This window comes from Danio aesculapii, chromosome 3 (genome assembly GCF_903798145.1).
Source record: "Danio aesculapii chromosome 3, fDanAes4.1, whole genome shotgun sequence".
Classification (NCBI taxonomy): Eukaryota; Metazoa; Chordata; class Actinopteri; order Cypriniformes; family Danionidae; genus Danio; species Danio aesculapii.
Genome location: NC_079437.1, coordinates 9,611,266 through 9,636,768, shown reverse-complemented (window position 1 = coordinate 9,636,768; position 25,503 = coordinate 9,611,266). Strand labels below are relative to the sequence as shown.

General features: G+C 36.7%; 1 protein-coding gene across 4 annotated transcripts in view; it reads left to right on the top strand.

Annotated features, from left to right (window-relative positions):
• crebbpb (CREB binding protein b) overlaps positions 1-25,503 on the top strand; it is an 86,421-nt gene that overhangs the window by 41,935 nt on the left and 18,983 nt on the right. For all 4 annotated transcript variants that reach the window (XM_056453105.1, XM_056453103.1, XM_056453104.1 and 1 more), the window contains exons 4-13: positions 1,409-1,652; positions 6,139-6,252; positions 9,993-10,220; positions 11,964-12,054; positions 15,418-15,555; positions 15,640-15,757; positions 17,600-17,768; positions 17,852-17,914; positions 20,910-21,034; positions 24,227-24,409. In XM_056453105.1, the coding sequence (XP_056309080.1) occupies positions 1,409-1,652; positions 6,139-6,252; positions 9,993-10,220; positions 11,964-12,054; positions 15,418-15,555; positions 15,640-15,757; positions 17,600-17,768; positions 17,852-17,914; positions 20,910-21,034; positions 24,227-24,409 (1,473 nt within the window). The remainder of the gene's footprint in view (positions 1-1,408; positions 1,653-6,138; positions 6,253-9,992; positions 10,221-11,963; positions 12,055-15,417; positions 15,556-15,639; positions 15,758-17,599; positions 17,769-17,851; positions 17,915-20,909; positions 21,035-24,226; positions 24,410-25,503) is intronic.

Below are 25,503 nucleotides of genomic sequence, written 5' to 3'. Positions count from 1 at the left end.
GTTTCTGGGTTTTATAGTCCTATGTGTGTGTGAGTGTGTGAGGGAGAGACCTTTGCACACTTACCTTGATATGTCTGAGAAAATCAAAATAAGCAGCTCAGCTCTTAGAACGCAATAAACATAGTGTGTGTATTTATGAACGCAAACTATAATTTGCTGTTTAACTCCACAGAACTCCATATAAAAACTTGTTGCACAGGCCTATCTAAAGGGTTAATGTTGCTAACTGAGGATCAGCCAGGGTGTCCACGGGGTCTTAAATGATGTAGGTCTTAAATCATTTTAAACAGGTTTTCGTTTTCTTGTGTCCAAGTAATGCTACCCAATCGGGCCGACACCCAATCACCAGTAATCCACCAGTAAGCCAAGACTTTTTGTTTTTTGTTGCAAAGAGATACAATTCACAAAAGCTGCTACACATTTTTACACCAAATTATCCTAATTAATCAGTGAAATAAAACTAAAGCAACAACTTCCTTTAAATGATCTTTCATTAATACAACAAATATTTAAAGGAGAAAAAAAATCATTAGTGTTTAGCCCTGTATAAAGCGAGTCGCACACCAGATGCGCCGCTCAGCGAAGTATCGCATACCAGACGCACACATTCGCATGTTATTAAAAGTGAAACTATTCAGATGGCGCTCTCTGGTGAGGCAGAAATTTGAACATTGTTGTAGCTGGGTGCCGCAGACAGCCGCCGACTTGCGGCACCGGTGTGCGTACCCTGGTAGAAATCTATGGTTAGAATTCTAAAGTGCATGGAGCTGTGTGGCATGACATGGCGTGTCGCAGAGCAGCGTATCCGCTGTGCGACCTCCTTAAGTTTAAAATTTTATTTATAATGGTCTTAAAATGGTCATAAAAGTCTTACATCTGACTTGAAGAAAACTGCAGAAACTCTGTCAACAGTAAAAATGACAAATTGTACCTCTTCCCAACAGGAAAAACCACCAACAATCAAGGTTGCATGATTATATACTGTCAAGGCTTTGCAATCAAAAAATGTGGTTATAATGGAAGTCAATGGGGCAAACCAGACACAAACATAACGAAAGGGTAGTCAAGTTGAATAAAATACAAGGTTTAAACCATTTATTCAAGCCATTTAACCAATAAACCATGTACTTTGAGTTAAAGCCACACGATTTAAAAATACCAGATAATACTCAATTAATCATATTTCTTTAATAAAACTCCTGCATTCATTTTTACTCTACAGTACTCAATTAACTCTGTTTTGATGGTGTAAAATAGACACTTAACACCTCTGTGGATAAAAATCACAGCTTTACAGCCTTTTGTGGCGTAAGGGTTTTGTTTTAACCAACTGCAGTACGTTAAAGGCTGTGTTTCTTTAAATGAGGAAAGCAGAGAACTTGTATGTAACCTGAAGTTGTTCCTCCAGCTGCAGCAGCAGGTGCCCTCGGTGGGCATGGTCCCGGGACAGGGAGTTTCGGCAGGCCCCACGGCCGACCCAGAGAAGCGCAAACTGATCCAGCAGCAGCTGGTCCTGCTGCTTCACGCCCACAAGTGCCAGCGGCGAGAGCAGGCCAACGGAGAGGTGCGCGCCTGCGCCCTGCCCCACTGCCGCACCATGAAGAACGTCCTCAACCACATGACCCACTGCCAGGCGGGAAAATCCTGCCAAGGTGAGAGGCAAAATACCACCCCTTTTGTAAATGTATAATCGATTCCAGCTGACAGAAAGTGTTGTCTGTGAGCGAGCAATTCCATGCAAATGTAACCCAACCATGAAAAAAAAATTACATTTTTCACCAAAATATTGCTTTCAAAGTTGTTTCAACTAATTTAGAAAGCACCATTTTGGTGAAAACCTAATTTCCCTTAAGACTTAATTTAAACCCGTTCTAAGTTGTTTGTGTAGCCTTGTATTTTACTGTACTGTAAATGTTTTCAATTATGTGACTATTATATTTGATTTACCAAAGTCACACAAGTGCCAATTTCACATCTGTAACTTTTTCCTCATTAATATAAAAATGTCAAATTATTTAAAATAGTTTTTCTATAGAAAGCAACTCTTATTATTTTTATTATTCTTTTAGCATCTGCAGTTTAATTCACAATTTTCTGCAGGTTATTTTGTTTACTGTAATTTCACATAGTTTTTGGTCCCATCTATAACGCATGTTTATTTTTTTCCTTTAAAATATAATATCAAATATAAATCAGGCTTTCACAAAATTCAGAATGTAGTAAAAAAAATTATCAAGTATTTAAGTGCCTTGGTGTGTGTTTTATTGATTTTTACATATTAAGAGGTTTAAAGATGTTGCCATCAAAGGCTCGACCTATAAATAAACCATTTATTGAGAGTTAATAAATATGTATGTATGTATATATATATATATATTTAAAAATATTAAATATATATAAGTTTAAGTATAAGTTTAGTGAAGGAAAAATCATGGTTTGGGTTACGTTCAGTTTGGGGGCAGGCGAGAGATCTGCAAAGTGGATGGCAACATCAACAGCCTGAGGTATCAAGACATTTGTGCTGCCCATTACATTACAAACCTCACGAGAGGGCAAATTCTTTAGCAGGATAGCGCTCCTTCTCATACTTCAGCCTCCACATCAAAGTTCTTGAAAGTAAATAAGGTCAAGGTGCTCCAGGATTGGCCAGCCCAGTCCCAAGGCATGAACATTATTGAGCATGTCTGTGGTAAGATGGAGGAGGAGGCATTGAAGATGAATCCAAAGAATTTTGATGAACTCTGGGAGTCCTGCAAGAACGCTGTCTTGGCCATCCCAGATGACTTTATTAATAAGTGATTTGAGTCATTCAGAGATGTATGGATGCAGTCCTCCAAGCTCATGGGAGTCAGACACAATATTCATTCTGTTTCCACTGCACTATTACTTTATATTATATACTGTTTATTATTTCTGTTAAGTGACAAGACTTTTGTTTCAGCAAAGTCAGACCTTACGGTCCTAATTAAATAAATAAAAATCAAGGCATGATCATATTTTATATTGGTCAAATAAGCGTAATCTAGAGGACTTTTCCTTTCATATAAGCCACTTCTGATACCAAATGATCAACCAGAAGTCAAGTTATTATGCATTCTCTGTGGATTTATGTTTAAGTATTTACTGCAAGTGTCTCATCCATAACGCTGGAACTGTTGGAGCTTTTTCCTCCAAGCACATGTCTCTCTCTTTGTCCACAACCATATTTTGGGGATGACTGTACATCGCCGTGTTGTTGAACTGTCTGGCCAGGCACTCAGGCTTCGTGTAAACATGGGAACCCACTCATGGCTCTTGCGGTCTCACTTTCTAAGTATGATGGAGTCAGGAACACTGAAGCCTTTTATATTATTGGACATAATGTCACAAAGCCAAAGCTATTTCCCCATTGTGTTAAAAACTAATGTAGGTTAGCAAATCTTGTTCATTTAAGAATGCAACGTGTCTCTCATTTACTACTGGTACTTGAATCTTGTTATTGGAGAGCTGGAGACATATCTGTGGATCTTATTATAATACACTGCCCACTCTGGACTCATCTGCACATTTTCACAGCAGAAACTGGGAAAATGATTGGTAAAACAAGCGATTTTGGCATGACTGTCTCAAAACTACATTGATTGCATTATAATCTGTCTCACTGACTGTACTGTAGAGTGTGACATCAATTTTCATCATTCCTCTGTGTTGGCTTGTGCAGAAATTCCAGTCAATTTTAGGGTTGTTTTCTTACATACATGTTGTCAGTAGCTTACTATAATTTCCTTTAGCTACTAGATAAAACTGTTGAGTTGATTGATTAGTAATATACCTGGTGAAATTTGATCAGAAATGTGACGTTTGACTAATGTAGGTCGTTCTCGTCTTCATTCTTGGGATGAATCATGTTAGAATGCAGTAAGAATTGTCATTTAATTCAATTTATAAAAGTAACAAACCTGTATGGATTTTTTATAATAAGAAATGATATAGTGAACTAGCAGTGACGTTTTTCTAGAATTTCAGCTTTTCAGTGCCATCGCAAATGTGATATTGATTTTATACAAATAACTAACTAGGTTGAACCTAGGATCCAGGAGAAACAATGCGGTTTACGTCTGGGCTGTGGCACACTGGACCAGCTCTATACTCTCACCAAGGTGCTTGAGGGTTTATGGGAGTATGCCCAACCAGTCCACATGTGTTTTGTGGACTTGGAGAAGGCATTCGACCGTGTCCCTTGTGGCATTCTGTGGAGGGTGCTGTGGGAGTATGGGGTCAGAGACGCTTTGTTCATACAGGGACGAGACAACCCTTGACAGAGTAGGAGTTTGGTTCGCTTGGTTCGACTTGTTTCCAGGGCATGTTGGGCTCCGGCAGGGCTGTCCTTTGTCACCAATTCTGTTCATAATTTTTATGGACAGAATTTCAAAGCGTAGCCTTGAGCTGGAGGGGGTCCGGTTCAGGGACCACAGGATTTCATCTCTGTTATTCGCAGACAATGTCGTTCTGTTGGCTTCTTCGAACATAGACCTTCAGCATGCACTGGGGCGGTTTGCTGCCGAGTGTGACGCAGCTGGGATGATAATCAGCACCTCCGAGGCCATGGTGCTCCACCGGAAAATGGTGGTTTGCCATCTCCAGGTTTGAGGAGAGTCCTTACCCCAGGTGTAGGAGTTCAAGTATCTTGGGGTTTTGTTCACGAGTGAGGGAAGCATGGAGCGTGAGATTGACAGGCGGATCGGTGCAGCGGCAGCAGTAATTCGGTTGATGTACTGGTCCGTTATGGTAAAGAAGGAGCTTAGCTAAAGGCAAAGCTTTTGATTTTCCGGTCAATCTACGTTCCTACTCTCACCTATGGTCATGACCGAAAGGACAAGATCTCGGATACAATCGGCTGAAATGAGTTTCATTCGCAAGGTGGCAGGGCGCACCCTTATAGACAGGGTGAGGAGCTCGGAGTAGAGCCGCTGCTCCTCCACATCGAGAGAAGTCAGCTGAGGTGGCTCGAGCATCTGTTTCGGATGCCTCCAGGACGCCTACCTAGGGAGGTGTTCCAGGCGTGTCCCACCGGGAGGAGGCCTCAGGGAAGACCCAGGATACGCTGGAGGGACTATGTCTCTTGGCTGGCCTGGGAACACCTTGGGAAGAAGTATCTGGGGAGAGGGAAGTCTGAAGTTCTGTCCTAAGACTGCTGCCCCCACAGATATTTGAGATATGATTTACTTCATTAGCAAGTGTATTTATCAAGAGTGGTAATCCCAGAATAAAGACATTATACTCCTATATGCAACAAAACCAACGCTGGTGAAAGCAGTGTAGTTTACTAAAAAACAAAACTGAGCGTGTGTGCAAAAAAACAAAACAACAACATTCCTGCGCATAGGCATGGGATGATAACCGTTTTCAAGGTATACCACAGTTTGGAAAAGTCAAGGTTTTAAAACCGCCAGATTGTTATGCTATACCGTTCATAAGGTATGTGTAAGCATAACTGTAAGGTTATTATACCGTCCGAATCTTATATCAGCCCATGCCTACCTGCGCGCCTCACGCACTGCTGTTTTTTAAGGGGCAGCTTTGTCTAGCAATGCCCCTGCTTTAAACAAATTCTTTTGGTTTTTAAACAAATTAAAGGTCTGAATGAAATCTATAAATAAATAATCCAGATAATAATATTATCTTAACGTTTACGATTTTATAAAGCTGTTTATTTAAATTTTTTAAAATAATTATTTTTTTAGTCGTTTTCACCTTTTATTGTCAGGACAGTTGAGATTTACAGACAGGAAAGGGTTGGGAGCAAAGAGAGGCACTAACCACTAACGCACTAACCACTAGGCTATTGGCGCAGACAAAGCCGATTATTTTTGATAAACGCATTATTTGAGCTGTGAAGTTTTTTTTGAGTGATGTCTCGTGATTAAAAATGCTACCTAAACATATTGTTCTGTTTCGATTTAATCAACTTTAAATAAAAAAGTCGCAGTTTCCTTAGTAACTAACCACCTAATAACTCACACATATCCAACATGGCACAGCTCATGTTTTGTTTTAGTTACTACAACAGTTTGGTGTTTGTTTCATTCATTTACTTGTGTGTTTGTAAAATAGAGTAACATTTTTGAAGCTTGAATTATTTTTGGTCTGTTTTTACAGTGGCTCACTGCGCCTCATCAAGACAAATCATCTCGCACTGGAAGAACTGCACCCGGCACGACTGCCCTGTCTGTCTACCCCTGAAAAACGCCAGTGATAAGAGAAACCAGCAGCGTAAGTCATCCTCTCATTTACATTAACTAAACATATGCAGATATTCAATAATTCAATCTGTCGTCAAATTGAACATGCACAATATTGATATCAGGGCTTTTTCTTATTATGCTGCGACACTGGCGTTCACTTCCAGTTGACATTAGGATTGACGCTGTTTTTGCATCTTTAGTTAAAACCTTTTTGTTCAGGGTTGCTTTTAATTAATCGGTCTTCTATTATGTTGTATGTATGTCTTCCTTTATTGTATGTAAAGCACTTTCAGAAACAGCTTTTAAAGGCGCTATATACAATACATTTATTTATTAATTATTATTATATTGTGGAAATAGATGAATAGATTTAAAAACAATTAACAATTTCATGGCTGTCTGGCCTATGACAAAAAAGTCTGTGATTATTTGTAGGCCTTTTGTTTTTTTTAACCATACATTTAAGTCTTCATTTCTTAGCATCAGTTCATTTAACGAAAGTCAATCTAATTACAGCCACAAAAGCATTTTTTACTTTAAGTGGTGTTAAATACTCATTTACTCAGGCCTAACATCAAGCCTAAAATCAAAAGACACAATTGTTTTATAAAATTAAGTTAATAACTAATCAAATGTAGTTGTGTCTGTTTAATTAACTTTAACATAATTATAATATGGCTATTTCTCACTGTTGATTTTGACACATCAACTAATGTTTACTAATGAGACTTTATTATAAAGTGTTATCCATTGTATTTTATCATGCTTTTTTAATTTAATTAGTTTAAAACATTTATTCGCGCTGAACTTATATACACAGGGTATCTGCAGGTTTCTATGGGTTATATTAAGATTTTTTAAAACCACACAGAATGAAATTTAAGACCAATTTTATAGCAACACAATTTGCAACACACAACTAATCACACTAATCACAACTAATGACCATTCTAAACACTATTAATTATGCATATAAAGTGTGAAAAACCTCAAAGCATTATTATTATTAATACAATAATACAAATGTTACACCAGTTGCCACAAACTGCATTAAAAACACTAACAAAACATGATTTTCCAATGTCAATAACTTATGCCTATTATTTAATTAAATATAAGAATATTTGATGTGTATAGATTTTTATTATTATTATTTTATTGATACTTATTTTCTGATTTTATTTGACCTTTTTCTGGTAACGCATTTACTGACAACTCCAACGTGACTGTTTTCTCTTTTTAAAAAAAGATTCTGATAGACATCAGTCTTTATTGTTTATTCATGCTAACTTTTTTAAGAAACATTTTGAAAATAGCTTGAAACTAAAGAATGTTTCACATGGTTTAGATTACATTTTTTTAATAGTGTTGAACTTATCTTATTTATAATAGTTTACGCGGTGGAAAAAGTTCAGCGCCAATACAGCTGTGAGTGTCAGCAGGCGTCGCTATCACAACACTATACTACACTGGTCACCGTCAAACTGGTCATACGAAAAATCGCCAGATTCCGGTCCTTGGTCGGTCAATTGGTGCATCTCCACTTCTGCATGTGTTAATGAATAGGTTGACACAGCTGTTTTAAGCTATTATAGAGCAAAATCCAAGCGAACTCTTTATGCAAGCGAAGTCCCAGCGAACATTAATTTTGTAAGCAAAATCCCTGTGTGTATTTTGGTTTCCGCCAAAGACAAGGGACTTTGGTTCCGCCTATGTTGTCCTGCTTGATGATAGACGAAGAGATTTAAGTGGATTTCAAAACGGAAACAAAACCTTCTTTCCATGGTTGGTTCGATTGCATAATGATGCATCAGATGTTAAAAGTATCTCTGAAATGCGGATTTAAGACATTTTTAGGCCTTATTTTTATATTATGGAATTTAAGACTTTTTAATCCACAGAAACCCTGTTACATTAAAGTATTTTTTTTTAATTACATGATGATATAACTGTTTTTGCAGCTTAGGTAAATCTTGTGATAATACCAAATACTGATAAAATATTTAGCAATTAATTGTAATAAGAACATTTGATACTGGGAAAAGTCCTTGTAAACACCATCATTTTCTGCTTTCTAGCCAGCACTGGCATTATTTGGTACACTGTAAAAAAAATATTGGGTTCCATACAGTTCCTTTATGTTGTCTCAACACAAATGGATTAAGTTAACTTAATTTTTTATACAAGTTTAATTGGATTGAACACAACACAGTTATGTTAAGATAAAAAAATCTCAAGAATTGTGTTGATTCAGCTGATTTTAAATAACTAATTTGAACAAACGGCAAATGTCTTCTTTTTTTGAGTGTGTGGATAACTTCCAAATCTCACAAAAAAAATTATTTATCCATCCTAAGCAATATTTAGTCTACTTGTAGTCTCTTATCAGGAGTGTTAAGATTTTTGGCATCATGACGATTTTCATTAGTGCACAAATAAAGACACTAATAAAAAGAAAAGCGTTCGTTCTCAGTGTATAATCACAGGTTTGTATCTGTGCATCTCATGCTTTAAGACTGCGTGTGTGTGTTTGTTCACCTGAGTGCTGCCACCTGTAGGTCATGTGTGCTGCTCGGCTGCGCTCTGAATGTGAAAGCATGAGACCAGCAGCAGATTCCGGCAGGCAGCGGGGACTGTAATCTGACACTGCGGGGGAGGGGCTCCACCCCCTAGCCTTTTACAGGGGGTGGGCGGGACGTAGAGGGCTCCTGCTGTCTGATTGGACAGGCGATCGCTGACTCGTTTAAATCCCCCTGTAGTGGCAACAGAAGCACGTTCTTCTTTCCGTCTTTCTTGCAGTTCTGCTCTCCGCCGCTGCTCAAAGTGCTCAGCCATTGCAAAATGGCCTTTCCTCCTCAGCCACTTGTGTTTGCAGTTTGAATGATTTTATATGTAGAACAGTTAATCATTTAATTAATTTATTAATTTATTTTATTTATTTTTAATTAAATTAATTAATTTTATTTTTCAGAGCACATTTTATAGAAACATTTATAAATTCAGTATTTGAGATCTATTGTGAGGATTTTTGGTCTTGTGTTATTTTACCAAGGTTATTGCTTATGTTTTATTGCTTTGTTGTTTTTAAGTCTAATCTAAAGCCACAGCTTCTATGAGATTTTTTAGTGTAATTTGTTAACATTCATTCAGCTTTATTTTTTAGACTCGTGCTCCATTATCAAAATGAAATAAATAAAACAAACTAGACAATATATTCAATTAATTTATTAACTTTCCTTTGGCTTAGTCCCTTTTTTCATCAGGATGTTTAAATTCAAATGCAGTACCTACTGAGTAGTAGGCAATTTCGGGCACAGGCTGAGAATCTAACTGAAAACAAACAGGAAGCGCATTTTCAGATTTTAATTAAAGATAATGAGGGCAAACAATTTTTTTTTCATAATGAAACACACAGATGAATTGTTTACTACAAAACTAGCAATGTGAGCTAACAAAATATGATTAGTCTTGATTTCCTGTGTACTTTAAGGCAGTGTTTCTCAGCCACTCTTCTGGAGGACCACCTGCACTGCAAGTTTTGGATGCCTCCATCGTCTGTCACACTCATTACAGGTCTTTCTGTCTCTGCTGATGAACTGAATCAGGTGTGTTTGGTTAAGGAGCCATAGAAAATGTGCAGAGCTGGTGGTCTTCCAAGAACATGGTTGAGAACACTGCTTTAAGCAATATTAAAGGAGCAGCAGGGGCCTTGCATTTTAATTTAAATCATGAATATTTGACCGAATGTCTTCTGTGTGTGATTTGCAGCGATGCTGAGCTCCCCGAATCCTGGCATGCAGTCTCCGCTGGGGCCGGTGGGAACGAGTCAGCCCGCAGCGCCCGCCATCAGCAGCAGCACACACATCGACCCCAGCTCCATGCAGAGGGCGTACGCAGCGCTGGGCCTCCCGTACGGGAATCAGCCCGCTGCACAGACACAGGTCGCAGGACAGCAGCCCACGCAGACACAGCAGATGCGCTCCATGGCCGCATTAGGTATCAGCACATGGAAATGTCAAATCGTTATTAGTATTTGGGTGAAAAGCAGAATATTTTTTGTTCCATTTTCATTATTAACCTTGAAAGCTGCTGTCATTCTATAACTTCCATATTTCATGCTATTTGAGCTATTTGCTTAGGTGCAATTGCATAATTATTGCAAATAAAATTATATATATATATATCTTTTTAAACATGCAAAGGGCTGACTTTGATTTTAGCCACAATGTGCTAATATAAAATTACTCTATATTAGGGCTGCTTGATAGAAACAAAATATGACATTGCAATATTTTGTTATTCTGAGAAATACACTCAGCGGCCACTTTATTAGATACACCTTTGTAGTACCGGCTTGGACCCTTTTTGCCTTCAGAACTGCCTTAATCCTTCGTGGCATAGATTCAACAAGGGACTAAAAACATTTCTCTGAGATTTTGGTCCATATTGACATGATAGCATCACACAGTTGCTGCAGATTTGTCGGCTGCACATCCATGATGTGAATCTCCCGTTCCACCACATCCCAAAGGTGCTCTATTGGATTGATATCTGGTGAGTGTGGAGGCCATTTGAGTACAGTGAAGTCATTGTCATGTTCAAGAAACCAGTCTAGAGATGATTCGCGCTTTATGACAAGGCAAGTTATCTTGCTGGAAGTAGCCATCAGAAGATTGGGTACACTGTGGTCATAAAGGGATGGACATGGTCAGCAACAAAACTCCGGTAGGCTGTGGCGTTGACACGATGCTCAATTGATACTAAGCCAAAAGTGTGCCAAGAAAATATCCCCCCCACCCCCTCCAAATGTCGCAATGTTTTTCCAATCATCTATTGTTAGATTTTGGTGAGCCTGTGTGAATTGTAGCCTCAGTTTCCTGTTCTTAGCTGACAGGAGTGGCACCTGGTTGGTCTTCTGCTGCTGTAGCCCATCCGCCTCAAGGTTGGACGTGTTGTGCATTCAGAGATGCTCTTCTTCAGACCTCGGTTGTAACAAGTGGTTATTTTGATTTACTGTTGCTTTTCTATCAGTTGGAACCAGGCTGGCCATTCTCCTCTGACCTCTGGCATCAACCAGGCATTTGCGCTCACAGAACTGCCGCTCACTGGATATTTTCTCTTTATGAAGTTCACATTCAAATTAAAGAACAAAACACTAAAAATAGTTTAAAGCAGGGGTGCCCAAACTTGGTCCTGGTGGGCCGGTGTCCTGCAAAGTTAGTTACAACCCCAATCCGAAACATCCGTGCAGGTGTGTTGAGGCAAGTTGAAGCTAAAATCTGCAGGACACCGAACCTCCAGGACTGAGTTTGGGCACTTCTGGTTTAAACCAAATAAAATGCACTTTCAAAAAATGACTACAACACCGGCCGTCATGGCGCAGAAATAAGTTATTAGAAATGAGTTGTTATAACTATTAAGTTTAGAAATGTGTTGAAAGAAAAGCTTTTTTTTAAGAACTCGAATTTAACAAGAGGTCTAATAACTTTGCCTTCAACTATATGTTCAAAAACATACACAGGGGTGCATGGGAATTAGTATAGCATCATTCTGATAACAGTTTATAAAATATTTTCAGTGTTTCGGACAAAATAGAATGGATGACATGAATGAACTGCATCATTGTCAGTCCAAGATCATTTGACTGAATCTGTGGTCAATATGCATTGGGACTTCATGCTGCTCCCCATGTGGCGTATTCATGTGTAACACCTGTCTGGTTTCCCACCACATCTTCAGGCTCTAACCAGATGAACATCGGTGGTAACGGTATGGCCGATCAGACGAACCTTCACACTGATTCCTCTCTCCCCTCATCCCTCAGCAGCAAGTGAGTCTTTTTCACCATTCACCCCTTTTCACCTTTAACCTGTCACACTGCAGAAACATGTGTCTGTTGAGTCGGTGTGTTATGATTTTACAGCAGTCAGTCTCTACAGGATTTTACCCCCAAAAAAAAATCTGATTTTTTTTTTTTAGTGACTAAATTGATTATGTGGTGAGTTTTTGCGACATTTATGGCAAATTTTGTGGCATTTCTTTTGTTTTGATATAAGAATATACATATTTTTTTACCTCGAGAATCATTGATTTCAGTAATTCATATAAAGGAAATGCAGCGAGAGACCAGACTTTACCCCTTAAGCTGCTGTATCATATGCGAAAATGAAACCATCTGTGTGGAAATACTGCATCAATGTTATGGCTATTTGAACACATTGCAGGATATAATGCAGAGAAGGCATGCATACAGTATGTGTGTGAGAATCTAAATGCGTGGAATTGTCTTTTTTTCCACCTCATACCCCTGGTTGGCATTGTGTATATAAAGTACATTGTATGTGTTTCGAGGAATATTAATATTACTAATGACATAGGGTTTCCACATTCACCAAAACCTGCTTAAGCATTTTTGGAGGCATTTGGAGTTAGCATTTATAATCAGGACTTGACATTAACACCCACCAAATGCGGATTTCAGCTGTGGCGGGTTAGACAGACACTCCCACTAGCCACTTTGGCTGGTTGAATATAATTTCTAAATGGTTGTTTTCTTAAAAGCAGGGTTCGACAATAGAGATGGCCCAATATCCGTGCAAATGTGATATTAGAATCGAGAAGCAGCAAGACTGACAAAACTAATTGTGTTCATGCAAGCAAAAGGAAGCAGGTGAATGCCGAATGAGAGTATGTTCACTTGGCGAGCACAGGTGATGTTATGCGCACGACTGTTAAAAAGCATGCGCTCTCCCCTTTAGGGTGGTTTCACACCTAGACTTTTGTTTCAGAACCTGTCTCGTTTGCCTAGTTAGTGCGGTTTGTATGGCATATGTGAATCCAGAAATGGAGCTCGGATCCACGCCAAAACAATCGCTCCAAGATCACCTGTATGAGGTGGTCTCTGCTCGATTGAAAATAACTCTGGAGCGGATCCATTGTAGTGAGAAAGTGATATGATCCGAGCTCGGCTATATCTGTGTATTCTGGATATGTAATAGGCATATATACAGCTAAATGAAGAGAGAATGATGAGTATGGCGGGATGTCATTCCTACCGGTAATTGTGTGTTTCGTGTAAAATACGAAAGTAAAAACATGCTGAACTATTAATGAGAGCTGTTTATCCATTAGGAAAACTGACAGAACTGTAGTAGTTTATCTGTTAAGGATTTCTCTCTATAATGTAAAGCCTAAAATGCATAAGCCAGCTGCTGTGTATGAGAGAGTCTTACCTCTGCTCTATAGTTAGTGACTACGTCTGTGGGTGTCACCATTCAAAATGAAAGTGCAGCTTTTCGCGGATATTGTCTTATTGCTCATCGTCATAATTTAAAATAAGGACACATGACAGCTGAGCGGGACTCTGCAAAATAAACCCTGAAACTCTGACCAATGTGAGGAGAGTTTACTCGCACGTGACTTGTTTTAGCTATTTTGGTCCGTTTAGAAACTTTGCCGTGTGAAAGCGAACTGCACCAAGAACAAAGTGCAACAATGACTATGTTTACATGGACACCAATAATTCAATTTTAATGTGATTAAGACAATACTCTGATTAAGAGTTAACCATGTAAACAGCGATTTTTGATTATTTAAGTCAGATTAAGGTCAGAATTGAATTAAAGAGAAATGGAATTAAGACATGTGGAGTATGCCGATTTTAGTCGCATTATTGAAGTGCAGTACAGACATGTAAACACCTTAATCTAAATATTACCGCCATGTAGGACTTTTCGCCGCGTTTTGCGACAGGATAGTCCACACACACACACACAGCTGTTTGACACTCTGCACCTACCGAGTCAGTGCAGACCACAGACACCTGCATCGTGAAATGCGTAGGGTTTTTTTGTTCTTCCTTTCAGCATGCGGTATGAACTTCCATTAAAACAACACTCTTCCAGCAGTTCATAGTTGCATCCAATATCTCATTTGTCACGGGGGGCATGCATGAAATGTGCGTGGATGAAAGTGCCAAACTGCAGGTAAAGTCCACAAATAAAAAAAAAAAACACCCGAAAATGCATGAAACTCCGGAGGAAATGCGGATAGCGCGGTGACGCAATGACGATAATCGGAGTATGTGCTATAACATGTAAAATGGGATCATGAAAGGAACATTCAAAAAGCAACTCATGTAAACACCTTAATCTTATTATTGTCTTAATTAGATTAAGGCAAATAATTCTATTACTGATGTCCATGTAGGCGTAGACAATATAACAATTTTAATCCCTGTTTAGGAACAAATGAATCGATTCACAGGTGTGAAAGCACCCTTACTTGCGCAAAGCTACCGTGCCTAAAGGAAACACAACTGGTGCGATTTGGTTCTCTTTAAAAAACAAATGATCCTGCACCCACAGTCTTGCTGCTGTCAAGAGCTCCTGATTTAAAAAAAAAAATCCTTTTGTAAGCAGCAGTGGTCACTGCTTTTGCTTTAATTATTCTTTGAACCGATTATTTACAGGGCTAACATTAACCGTGTGCGTACATGATCACTCACGGTATGTTTTTTTTAACCTGCTTTCTTTTGCTTACAGTTGTTTTTGTTAATATGGTCTAATTATTTTTTTTTTCAATAACTTTGCTTTAATATGAGATGAACTCCCCATTTATGTGTAGTTTACTGGTGATCTGGGACCTTTAGCCAGGACCGATTACTGTGCATATTTTAGACGATTATAGTTTTTAAATGTCAGATTTTTTTAAAGAAGATTTGTTGAATTAAAAAGTGCATGTATACAGCTATATTTTGCTTTTTTTGACATATTATTTAAAATTTGTGGCTAGGAAATAATAATTTATTTATTTTTGGTGTGGTCAGAGATAAATTTGGTAAATCCTTAATTTTGAGCCCTGAAAAGTCATGTGAAATAAAAACTAATTGCAATGCGACAATGAAACCTCAACCCATTAGCTCATGCACATTGAGCAAGCTCATACACAACACACACAAAAAGTGGAATGAATGAGGAGGCATGTGGACATAACACAACATCTAAATCTAGTCATTTTAGCATGTCAAAGTCAAATTTATGCACATAAAATATATTTTCCCAACAACAAAAGTGTGGCTAGTGAAAATGGCGAGTGGCTAGTAATGTTGGAAATCTTCTAGCCACAGTGGCTGGTGTTTAAAAACTTTGTCAAGCCCTGTTTATAATCTAATGTTATTATCCTGCACCCACAGCCAGATGATGCCCGACGGGTCGAATATGGGCGGTGCAGGGAATCTGCCCACTGCTGCACCGCTGTCGATGCCCGGCATGAAGAAACCCTGGCATGAGCATGTCACTCAGGACCTGAGGAATCACCTAGTGCACAAGCTGTGAGTTCAACAGATCATACATCAATATTGTGTTTTGTCATATGCTGCTTTTTTACACAGCATATTCTCCTAATGCTCCTACAGAGTTCAAGCCATATTCCCGACTCCAGACCCTGCAGCACTGAAAGACAGACGCATGGAGAATTTGGTTGCTTATGCACGGAAGGTGGAGGGAGACATGTACGAGTCTGCCAACAGCAGGGTAAGACACGTAAACATTCCTGCTACATTCAGACTTTCTTTCAGTGCATATTTTTGTAACTAAAAGGCGTATAGTATACCTCAATAAATATTTTAAAAGGCACTTTTAGATTTTCTTAAAGATTTTCACAATATTCAGTCTTTCTGAAGCGATCTGCTAGCTTGTTTACATAAAAAACGCTGCCACATCTGACAAGAGGATTGGCTGGACCAGTTGTGTGGCTGTTAGTGGAAACCGGGCTTCCCTTTGACAAGTGATCAGCGTTTATGTCACTGTTATACTACTTTTAACACCGTATTTAGAGAGCAGAGATATTGACGTTTTACAGGATACCCGAAATATTGAGAGTTAAGGAAATCAGTGTTCATTTTCAGCAAATTTAGTAAAACTTTAAAGGGCCCATAGTTGACCTCTTTTTTATGATTTAATATTAATATTATGGTTCTTCTGAGTGTGCCAGTTTAGTTTCAGTTTAAAACACAATTCAGATTTTTTTTATTATAATGTGTATAATGTGTGTCATGTTGGGGGCGTGTCCACAGCTCGCTGATTTAGGGGTGTGTTGTTTCACATGTAAGTTAGTTTCGGCTTCCCGCCAACGTAACAAGGGGGCGGGGCCATGAGCTCACCCGCTCTGCGTTTGCAACAGAGTCTGACAAGCAGACGGAGAAGGAGAGAGAGAGGATCACCATTCAGTCGTACATGTACGACTCTGACACAGACCAAGCAGAGAGTACAAAATCATTTGTGTCTTTGTACAGTTTTACAGCCAACTGTGTGCTAGTTTCAAGTGCAGAGCTTGTACACAGAAACTAATAACCACGCACACTGAATTAATTTTGACTGAGGCACCGGATGCGCCGCTCGAAGCCGCGACACGGCACACCAGACACTCTCTGTAGCGCGGCAGAGACATGAAGTGTCCCGAATCGTCACGCCACGCATTTTTGAATTCTAAACATAGGTTTCTGCAGCGGTCCGCGGCGCCCAGCCGTCGACTTGAGTGTACCCTGATAGAAACCGATGTTTAGAATTCTAAAACGCATGCTAGTTAAGATCACAGGGAGCTTCTGGGATTGCGAGAAATGCAAACGGCTGAAGTATAAGGTAGACTCAATGAGAAGTACACATGTTTGCAAACCTACCTAAAGATACAACCAATAATTCCGATTAGAGCGATAATGTGGAGAATATTGATCTTGTGTTGAGCCCAAAGAGCCTTGCATCTAAAAATAGAGCTAGGGTGTTTCTTTAGTGATATCTCTTCGACGCACGCTGAAATTGGCAGACGTGAATCAACAAACTGAGGATATGATGACGCGCCTGTCAATCAATATTGGTGGGCGGGGGGACCGCTCTCCTATGTAAAGTTGCGGTCGGTTTGAAAACCGCTCCAATTGGTCCACCGTTTTTTATGTTGTTAAATTGAAAAAAAAGCACTGGGTGTGTTTATATCACCCCAATATGACGGTCTATACACCATACATGCACATATGTCTGTCCAAACAGCTTGAAAAGTAGATTTTTTGCCATAGGTGCCCTTTCAGTCATTTAAATACCTTTTACTCCATTATCTGGATTATTTATGAATGTCGGTTCTGTAAAATTTGCTTAAAAACTGATTTATTTCAGTGCAAGTCAAAAAAATAAGACATTTTGTGTGATTTTGCTGTACAGTTAGCTAAAAACAACAACATCCATCCTGCTGGAGTGACATTTAGATGAATATGTGCCTTTTTGTTCAATAACTAAATAAATGCTTAGCATATAGAGCGCTGTGGGAAAGCATTGCGTCTGATCATACAATTTGCCACTCAGCCAAAGTCTCCTTCTTGTGTTCAGGATGAGTATTATCACCTTCTGGCTGAGAAGATCTATAAGATCCAGAAGGAGTTGGAGGAGAAGAGAAAGTCCAGGCTGTCAAAGCCGCAGATGGGCGCTCAGGGTCCTCAGCAGCCTGGCCTTCCCCAGCCCAACCCCATGGGGCCTGCACAAGCCATCCGGCCACCAAGTTAGTAGCCGTTTAGTGTTTAATGCTGCCTGCTGTTTTAAAGATATGAGTACAGCGACTCAAAATATGCCTTATTTCCTCAGATGGACCTGTCTCCATGTCCAATGTGCCAAATCAGTTGATGGCTCGGATGCAGGTTCCTCAGGGTATGTGTGTTTTTTCTGGTTGAACACTGATTTATATTGAAGTTTTAAGTTTACATGGTAATATTTGGGATTTTTGAAAGAAGTCCCTTATGATATTGATAAAAATAAAGTCATATTAAGTATTGTTGGAGTTATAAATGTCTTTTTGAATGTATTCTGTTGATGAAATACTGAGTTTTCAACATCATTACTACAGTATTCACCATCACATGATCCTGCAGAAATCATCAGTTAGTTGATTTGTTTCAGAATGCTTTTTTATTATTATTATCATAGTAAAAAAAAATGTAATTATCTGATGACAACATTGCTTTTACAGATACTTTAGAGACAATAAAAAAATGTTTAAATAAATAGTAGTTATTTATCACGCTAAAAAAAGCTATTGACTGCAAAACATCGCTTATATTTTTAAAAAAGTGTACTAAACCACATTTTGTAGTTGTAGATGTGAATTCTGCAGAATTTTGCACATATTAAAGCGAACATTAAAGACTAAATTGCAAGTATCGCACACATTTCTGGTCATTTGCTCACACTTCATGTTTCTAATAATCTCTGAAAGGGCAGACGTTACATTTGAAAACGTTTAGGTTGCATAGTAAAGTTTGAGTCTGGTAAAAAAAAAAATTAAAGTGCCTTTTGATAAAAATAAGGTTACATCTTTATAATAATACTCAATATTTATTTTGTTGATAAACTGCAGTGTTTTCATCACATGATTTGGCAGAAATCATAAATTATTTGTTTTGATGCACCAGAATATTTATTATATTATATTATATTATATTATATTATATTATATTATATTATATTATATTATATTATATTATATTATATTATATTTAGAATTTAAGTATATGGTGACAACATTGCTTTTACAGATACTTTTTGTCAATTTAAAAACATTCTTGCTAAATGGTATCTATCTCATGTTAAAAGACCTGTTGGCTGCAAAACATTGTTATATTTTTCAACATGTCTTTAATTTCTTGACTTTATTTTTTACCATCTTGTTGTGGTAGATGTTCATTCTGCAGCATTTTGCTCATACTATGGCATTAAAGCATCAATAAATAGTCAGCATCGTTGCGTTTGGTCGTATTAAAGTGAGCAATAAAAACAAAATTGTCCTCTATTACAATATTTCTAGTCATTTGCACACACTTCATGTTTCTGATAATCTGTCTTGTTTTTATTTATATTTTTTGTACAACAAATGATTAAGAAACAGTTATGATTGTAAATAATATATTTAGTATTTACTATAAGTGTTGCCATCAGTAAAGCTAATGCTGCTGATATGGCATTTAAACAAATAAATTAATAGTCTGCATTTTGAGGATATTGCTCGTATTGAAGTGAACATTAAAAACAAGATTGCCCTTTATTACAAACATAACGCATATTTTTAGCCATTTGCACACACTTCATGTTTCTAATAATCAGTTTTGTTGTTATTTGTGTAGTTTTTTTGTACAACGAATGATTAAGAAACCGGTATGATTGTAAATTATACATTGAGTATTTCAATTTAATTCGCTAATTTTTTTTGCTCTCACTTCAGGTGGTTTTAGACTTATGTGAAAATTGGAGATTCATTTGCAGAATAAACCCTTTCGTAGAGTAAGATTACACCCATGTGACTCTGTTATGCTTGCTTTGTTTACTGTTGGTTGCTAGGCTACCAATACTACAGTAAGCCACTCTAACAACTTGATGGAAACAAACAATTTAAGTTATTTATTAAAGTTTAACTGACAAAAAAAATCATGAAATATTATTTACTTAATTTGTATCAACTCTTATTGAAATATGAAGTTGTCATTGAAGTTATCAGTATGTAATATGTTTTTATCTGTATTGATCTTGCCATGAAATAGCCCTAAGTTGCTGATGTGGCAATAAATAAACAAATAAAAACATATATTGAGTATTTACTACATATGTTGCCTTCAGTGTAGCCAATGCTGCTGATATGGAATTAAAACAATCAAATGAAAAAATAGTCAGCATTTTTGCGATTTTGCTCGTATTAAAGATTAAAAACAAAATTGCCCGTTATTAAAAATACAGCACATTTCTAGTCATTTGCACACATCTTATTTCTAATAACCGGTGTTGTTGTTAATTAGGGATATTTTTCGTGCAACGAATGATTAAGAAACAGTTATGATTAAGGTGGTTTTAGACTTGTTTTGAAAAATGGGAGATGCATTTGCAGAATAAATCCTTTTGTAGAGTAAGATTACACCCACGTGACTCTGTTATGCTTGCCTTGTTTACTGTTGGTTGCTAGGTTACCAATACTACAATGAGCCACTTTAACAACTTGATGGAAACAAAAAATTCAATGTTGTTTTTTGATAAAAATTATTTATTGAATTTGAACAAAAAAAATCATGAAATGGTGTTTATTTAATTTGTATCAACTCTTGAAATATGAAGTTGTTATTGAAATTATAAGTATGTAATATGTTGCTATACTAATCTTGCCATGAATTAGCCCTAAGTTTCTGATGCGGAAATAAATAAACAAGCAATCAAATATATTGAATATTTACTACAAGTGTTGCCATCAGAATAGCCAATGCTGCTGATTTGACATTAAATCATGAATGAATGAATTAATAAATGAATAAATAGTCAGCGTTGTTGGGATTTTGCTCGTATGAAAGTGAACATTAAAACAAAATTGCCCTTTATTACAAACACAACACGCATTTCTGGTCATTTGAACACACTTCATGTCTAATATTCTCTGGACTTTTGAAAATTTAGCTAGAGCTCAACACAAATGTTGGGCAGCCTTAATGTAACGGTTACAGCAATACAGAAAGTAGGTTGTGGTTGCAGTTTCATGTTGACTTGGGAAGAATGAAAGCGGTCAGGCTGGTCCTACAGGAAACGCAGGAATCGCTCAAAAGCTTTAATCTCCCATTGAACATTAAAGCTTGTTGCCTTTTTAACGTGTTTTTCCCATCATGTTCGGCAGGGATGGGCCAGTTCAACCCCGTGACCATGCAGAACGTGCAGATGTCCCAGTCGCAGGTGGGAGCTCCTCGGGCTGCGTCACCTATGACCCACAACCCTCAGATGGGCATGGGGAACGTTCCACCGGTGAGCTTTTCTCTGCAGTCAGATAAAACTAGTCAATATATATATATATTTTATTTAAAGTTTTTCACATTTTAAAGAACAAACCCCAAATCCCTCCCATGCCAGCAAATAATAATAAGTACACATATTTGAAATGTAAATACATATGCACGTCCACAACTGTACAGATACGTAATCATATTCCTCCATGAAAAATCTATACCTGCACATATTCACAAGTCCAGTCAAATATCTGCATATGTACATTACATATAGAGCATATACACATATGAGAGTACAAATCAATACAGATAACAAAAAAGAGGGAGAAAAAATTAAAAAGGAAAAGAGATAAAAAAAAAAAATATATATATATATATAAATAAAAATAATAATAATAATAATAAAAACGTTTTCGGATATATGAACACCTATACATACCTGATTATTGAAAATTTGTATTTTGTACACATTGCTATGTATCATGAAATCTTCCACACTACTCAGTTTTCATTAGTCAGTCTGTAGACATTCAAAAAAGAGCTTCCAAATTTTTGAAAATTTCTTTGGTTTACCTGCAATCTCATATTTAATCTTTTCCATGTGTAGTACATTACAATACTCTGTGAGCCATGTTTCAAATTTAGGTGTACACTCTTTGTTCCACATCAATAATATTACCTTTTTTGCCATAGTCATTCCATATTGAACTGTCTGGATTTGATCCAAGCTACAGTTTTCAAGGGAAGGAGCCCAGCCTAATATTGCAATAAGTGGGTCAGGAGGAAAATTAATCCTTAGTACTTCAGCGTAAGAGAACACCTCCATCCAAAATTTAGATATTTTTGGGCAGAACCAAAATATGTGTGCCAGTGTATCTTCATTGGTCTTGCATTTAATACATAGAGACGATACAGAGGGGTATATAGAGTGCAATTTAGTGCCGGAATAGTGTAGTCTATGGACTACCTTATATTGGATCAGCTGGAGGTTAGAGTTAATGGAACAGGACCTGATAACTTGAAGAGCATTAGTCCAGTTATCTTCTGAGATCTCTAATCCCAGGTCCTTTTCCCAAGACATCTTTAAATTTTCTGTTGGAGCGATTCTGGTATCATTAAAATATTCAACATATCTAGAGACAAGACCCTTCAAGTTAGGCTCCAATGTCATACATGAATAGAGATATTCAGGTACTTTGTATGTTTAAAAATTGGAAATATTCTTTTAAACATAATTCCGTATTTGTAAATACCGAAAAAAATGAGAGGAATCTGTTTTTAATCATTTCTATTTCTTGTTTTTTTTAACATATGAAGCTAAGAAAAATGTTCATTTTAGTAGAAAATTAACAAATGGCACTTAGGGATTTTGCATCTGAACTCTTTAATTGTATTTTATGTTTGGCTTATTCTTGCTCACACATTAGTTGCACTGCGATGAAGGCAATGTGAGGAAGAACTGATTTTGCATCGATGACGTTGGAAAACTATACATTTTTTAACAACAGCACTGCAACAACAAAAGAAAATTGGCTTTCATTTTTGCAATAAGAATTTTTTTAAGTGACCTGTTGTGAACTAATTTTTATAACTGACTACGCTTTATTAAAGTCATCTGCGTGCATTATTTATTGAATTTTAAATTATAAATAATCATTTATTAGTTTTGGTGGAAAAGTGCATTACCCATTATTTTCAAGTCTCTGTTAATCAGAATCATGACAAACACAGAAATGCACGTGAATCAAACAGCTTGTAGATATTTGCATTTTATTAGCAAAAATTTCATATAAAATGCAAATGGGTTTGAAAATTACATGTTAATTCCAGTTCCTTTTCACTTTGCAAGCAGTCAAAGGCTCAATAAATAGTAAAATAACATATTATGGTTGTATTTAAATCATTTTCCTGATTTATTATTTTTTTATGTATAGTCAGCATTGTTGACTTGTGTAAGAATATTTTGACAAAATTTTTATAAAAAAATATTTTTTAATAATGTATATATTTTTAAATAATAATAACAGATTTTTTAAAAACTATTTATAGATATTTTATTATTATTATTAATTTTATTTAATTTTTTTCATTTTTCAAACAAATCTGAACAAAAAACCCTTTCGAGTGACTACATGAAAACAAAAAGACATACTATATAAGTGTCAAGGTCTCTAGATACATTCATTATTTACATTCATAAGTATTTATGTTTCAGACTGTGCCATATAAAGTTCTGTTAAGGGTTACATATCAAAGATCGAAAATCTCTTAATGTGGGGTTTTTCCTTGACCACTTTCCCCAGTATGAGGGAAATTTTATAGAATTGTTGTCTTAAGGAAAAGGTCAAAACTTGCAAATCAAACACCTCTTTCAGGAAATATTTGAAGGAGAATGTTTAAAAAAGTGTCTTCTGGAAGGGTTTTAGAGTATTTAACATTGATCAAATTAAAACAACTTATACAACTTTATCAGTGTTATTTGTATAATTTTTTTGTACAACAAATGATTAAGAAACAGTTAAGATTGTAAACTGTATATAAATATTTAGTACACATGTTGCCATCAATATAGCCTATTCTGCTGTTTTGGCATTAAAACATACACAAATAAATAAATAGAAATAACAATATAAACAAAAAATATAACATAACTATACATAAATAAATGAATAAATAAATAATGCATAAATAAATAAATAATGCATAAATAAATAGATATAGCATAATATAAACAAAAGTATAATACAATCATAAATAATGAATACATATAGATATAACATAATATAAACATAAAAATATAACATAAACAAACAAATAAATAAATAAAAACATAAATAATGGATAAATAAATACATATAACATATTATAAACTTAAAAATATAACATATAAATAATCAAATAAATAATAAATGAATAAATATAACAATATAAACTTAAAAATATAACATATAAATAAACAAATAAATAATAAATAAATATAACAATATAAACAAAAATATAACAAATAAATAAATAAATAGATATAACATAATATAAACAAAAAAATAACAAACACGCATAAATAAATAAGTAGTCAGCATAATTTGGTTTGCTTTAATGTAAACTGCTAACTAGGGTTATAAAACAAGCTTGCTCTACAAAAAGTGAAAATGTGCCTTAATATTCTTCTTTAACTCAATTACAACTTCTCTTCTTTGTTTTTTTTTTGCAGATGGTTATGTCTCCTTCCAGAATGCCGCAAGCTCAAGCCATGATGGGAGGACATGCTAATAACATGGTGGGCCAGACGCCCAACCAGAACCAGTTCATGAACCAGACACCGTTCCCAGCTTCGGCCGGGGGTATGAATGTGAATGTAAACCTGGCCCAGCAGTCAGGACAGACTGTCCAACAGGTGAGGAGTCACAAACATCACGTCTTCAGGCTTTCTTTTGGCATAGTGCTACCAGTGTGTCATAGTGCAATAGTGCCCATTTACTTGTTCTGGAAGTATTTTCCCCATTCATTTTGTACATAGGGGCTTTAAAAGGGCTTTAAAGTGTTTTAAGTCATATGCTAAACCAGCTATGAGATGCACAGCAACGAATGTTTATTAAAAGCAAAAAGTATTAGGTTGGGTTATGCTATTTGTACTACAGGTAGATTTGTATTTCAGTCAGGAGTTCTCATTTCGTGACACAATACAACACAAGACTCACATATAGTAACAACAATAGCATAAATACTTAAGACATGATACCTATACTATGCACTGAAAGTATGTACTCTTTTGTGAAGGAAAAATATTTACTTTTGAGTAGGGATGCACGATATATCAGCGCCCATATGGTTATTGGCCGATAAATGCTATTTTTAAAATTATCGTTATCGATCTGATGTCATAATTAGCCCGATATCTTGAGCGAATAAATTACGCAATTGTACAGAACTGCCTGCCTCGAGCATCCGTGGGCGCTCTAATGGAGCTTTCCTCACATTGTTTATTCATTCAAAGTCCGTCCTTTCTTCATTGCTGGGCGTTAATAACTCAATAAGTAACCATACTCCTTATCATGGTCGATATGTTTGATTGAGTGTCATTGTGTATTTTACTTTAAATCGCCTCTGAAAAAATATTACCTGTCTAAACATATTAGCAGCACATGTCCTAAACAACCTGTTGGGTTGTTCGTAATCTAATATGACTATTTGTTGTTATCAACTCGCTGCCTACCATGTGTTGTTGGTGTAAGATTGTATTCAGTTTGATCGGCATATTCATAATGATTACAACGAGCACACGTGACGGCAATCACTGCGCGCGCACACAAACCCATCTGATCTGACAGCCTTCACAGCAGCATGGGGAGAGGTGTGCCAGTCACTGAATCCAGCATAGGGGTTCTTCTCAACTCGCCGCCACATTCTGTCTTTATATTATGCACTGTGTTTGTCATAACGTCATCTGTGCTCAATGCTCAGGTGTTGTATCCAAATCTGACTCCGAGG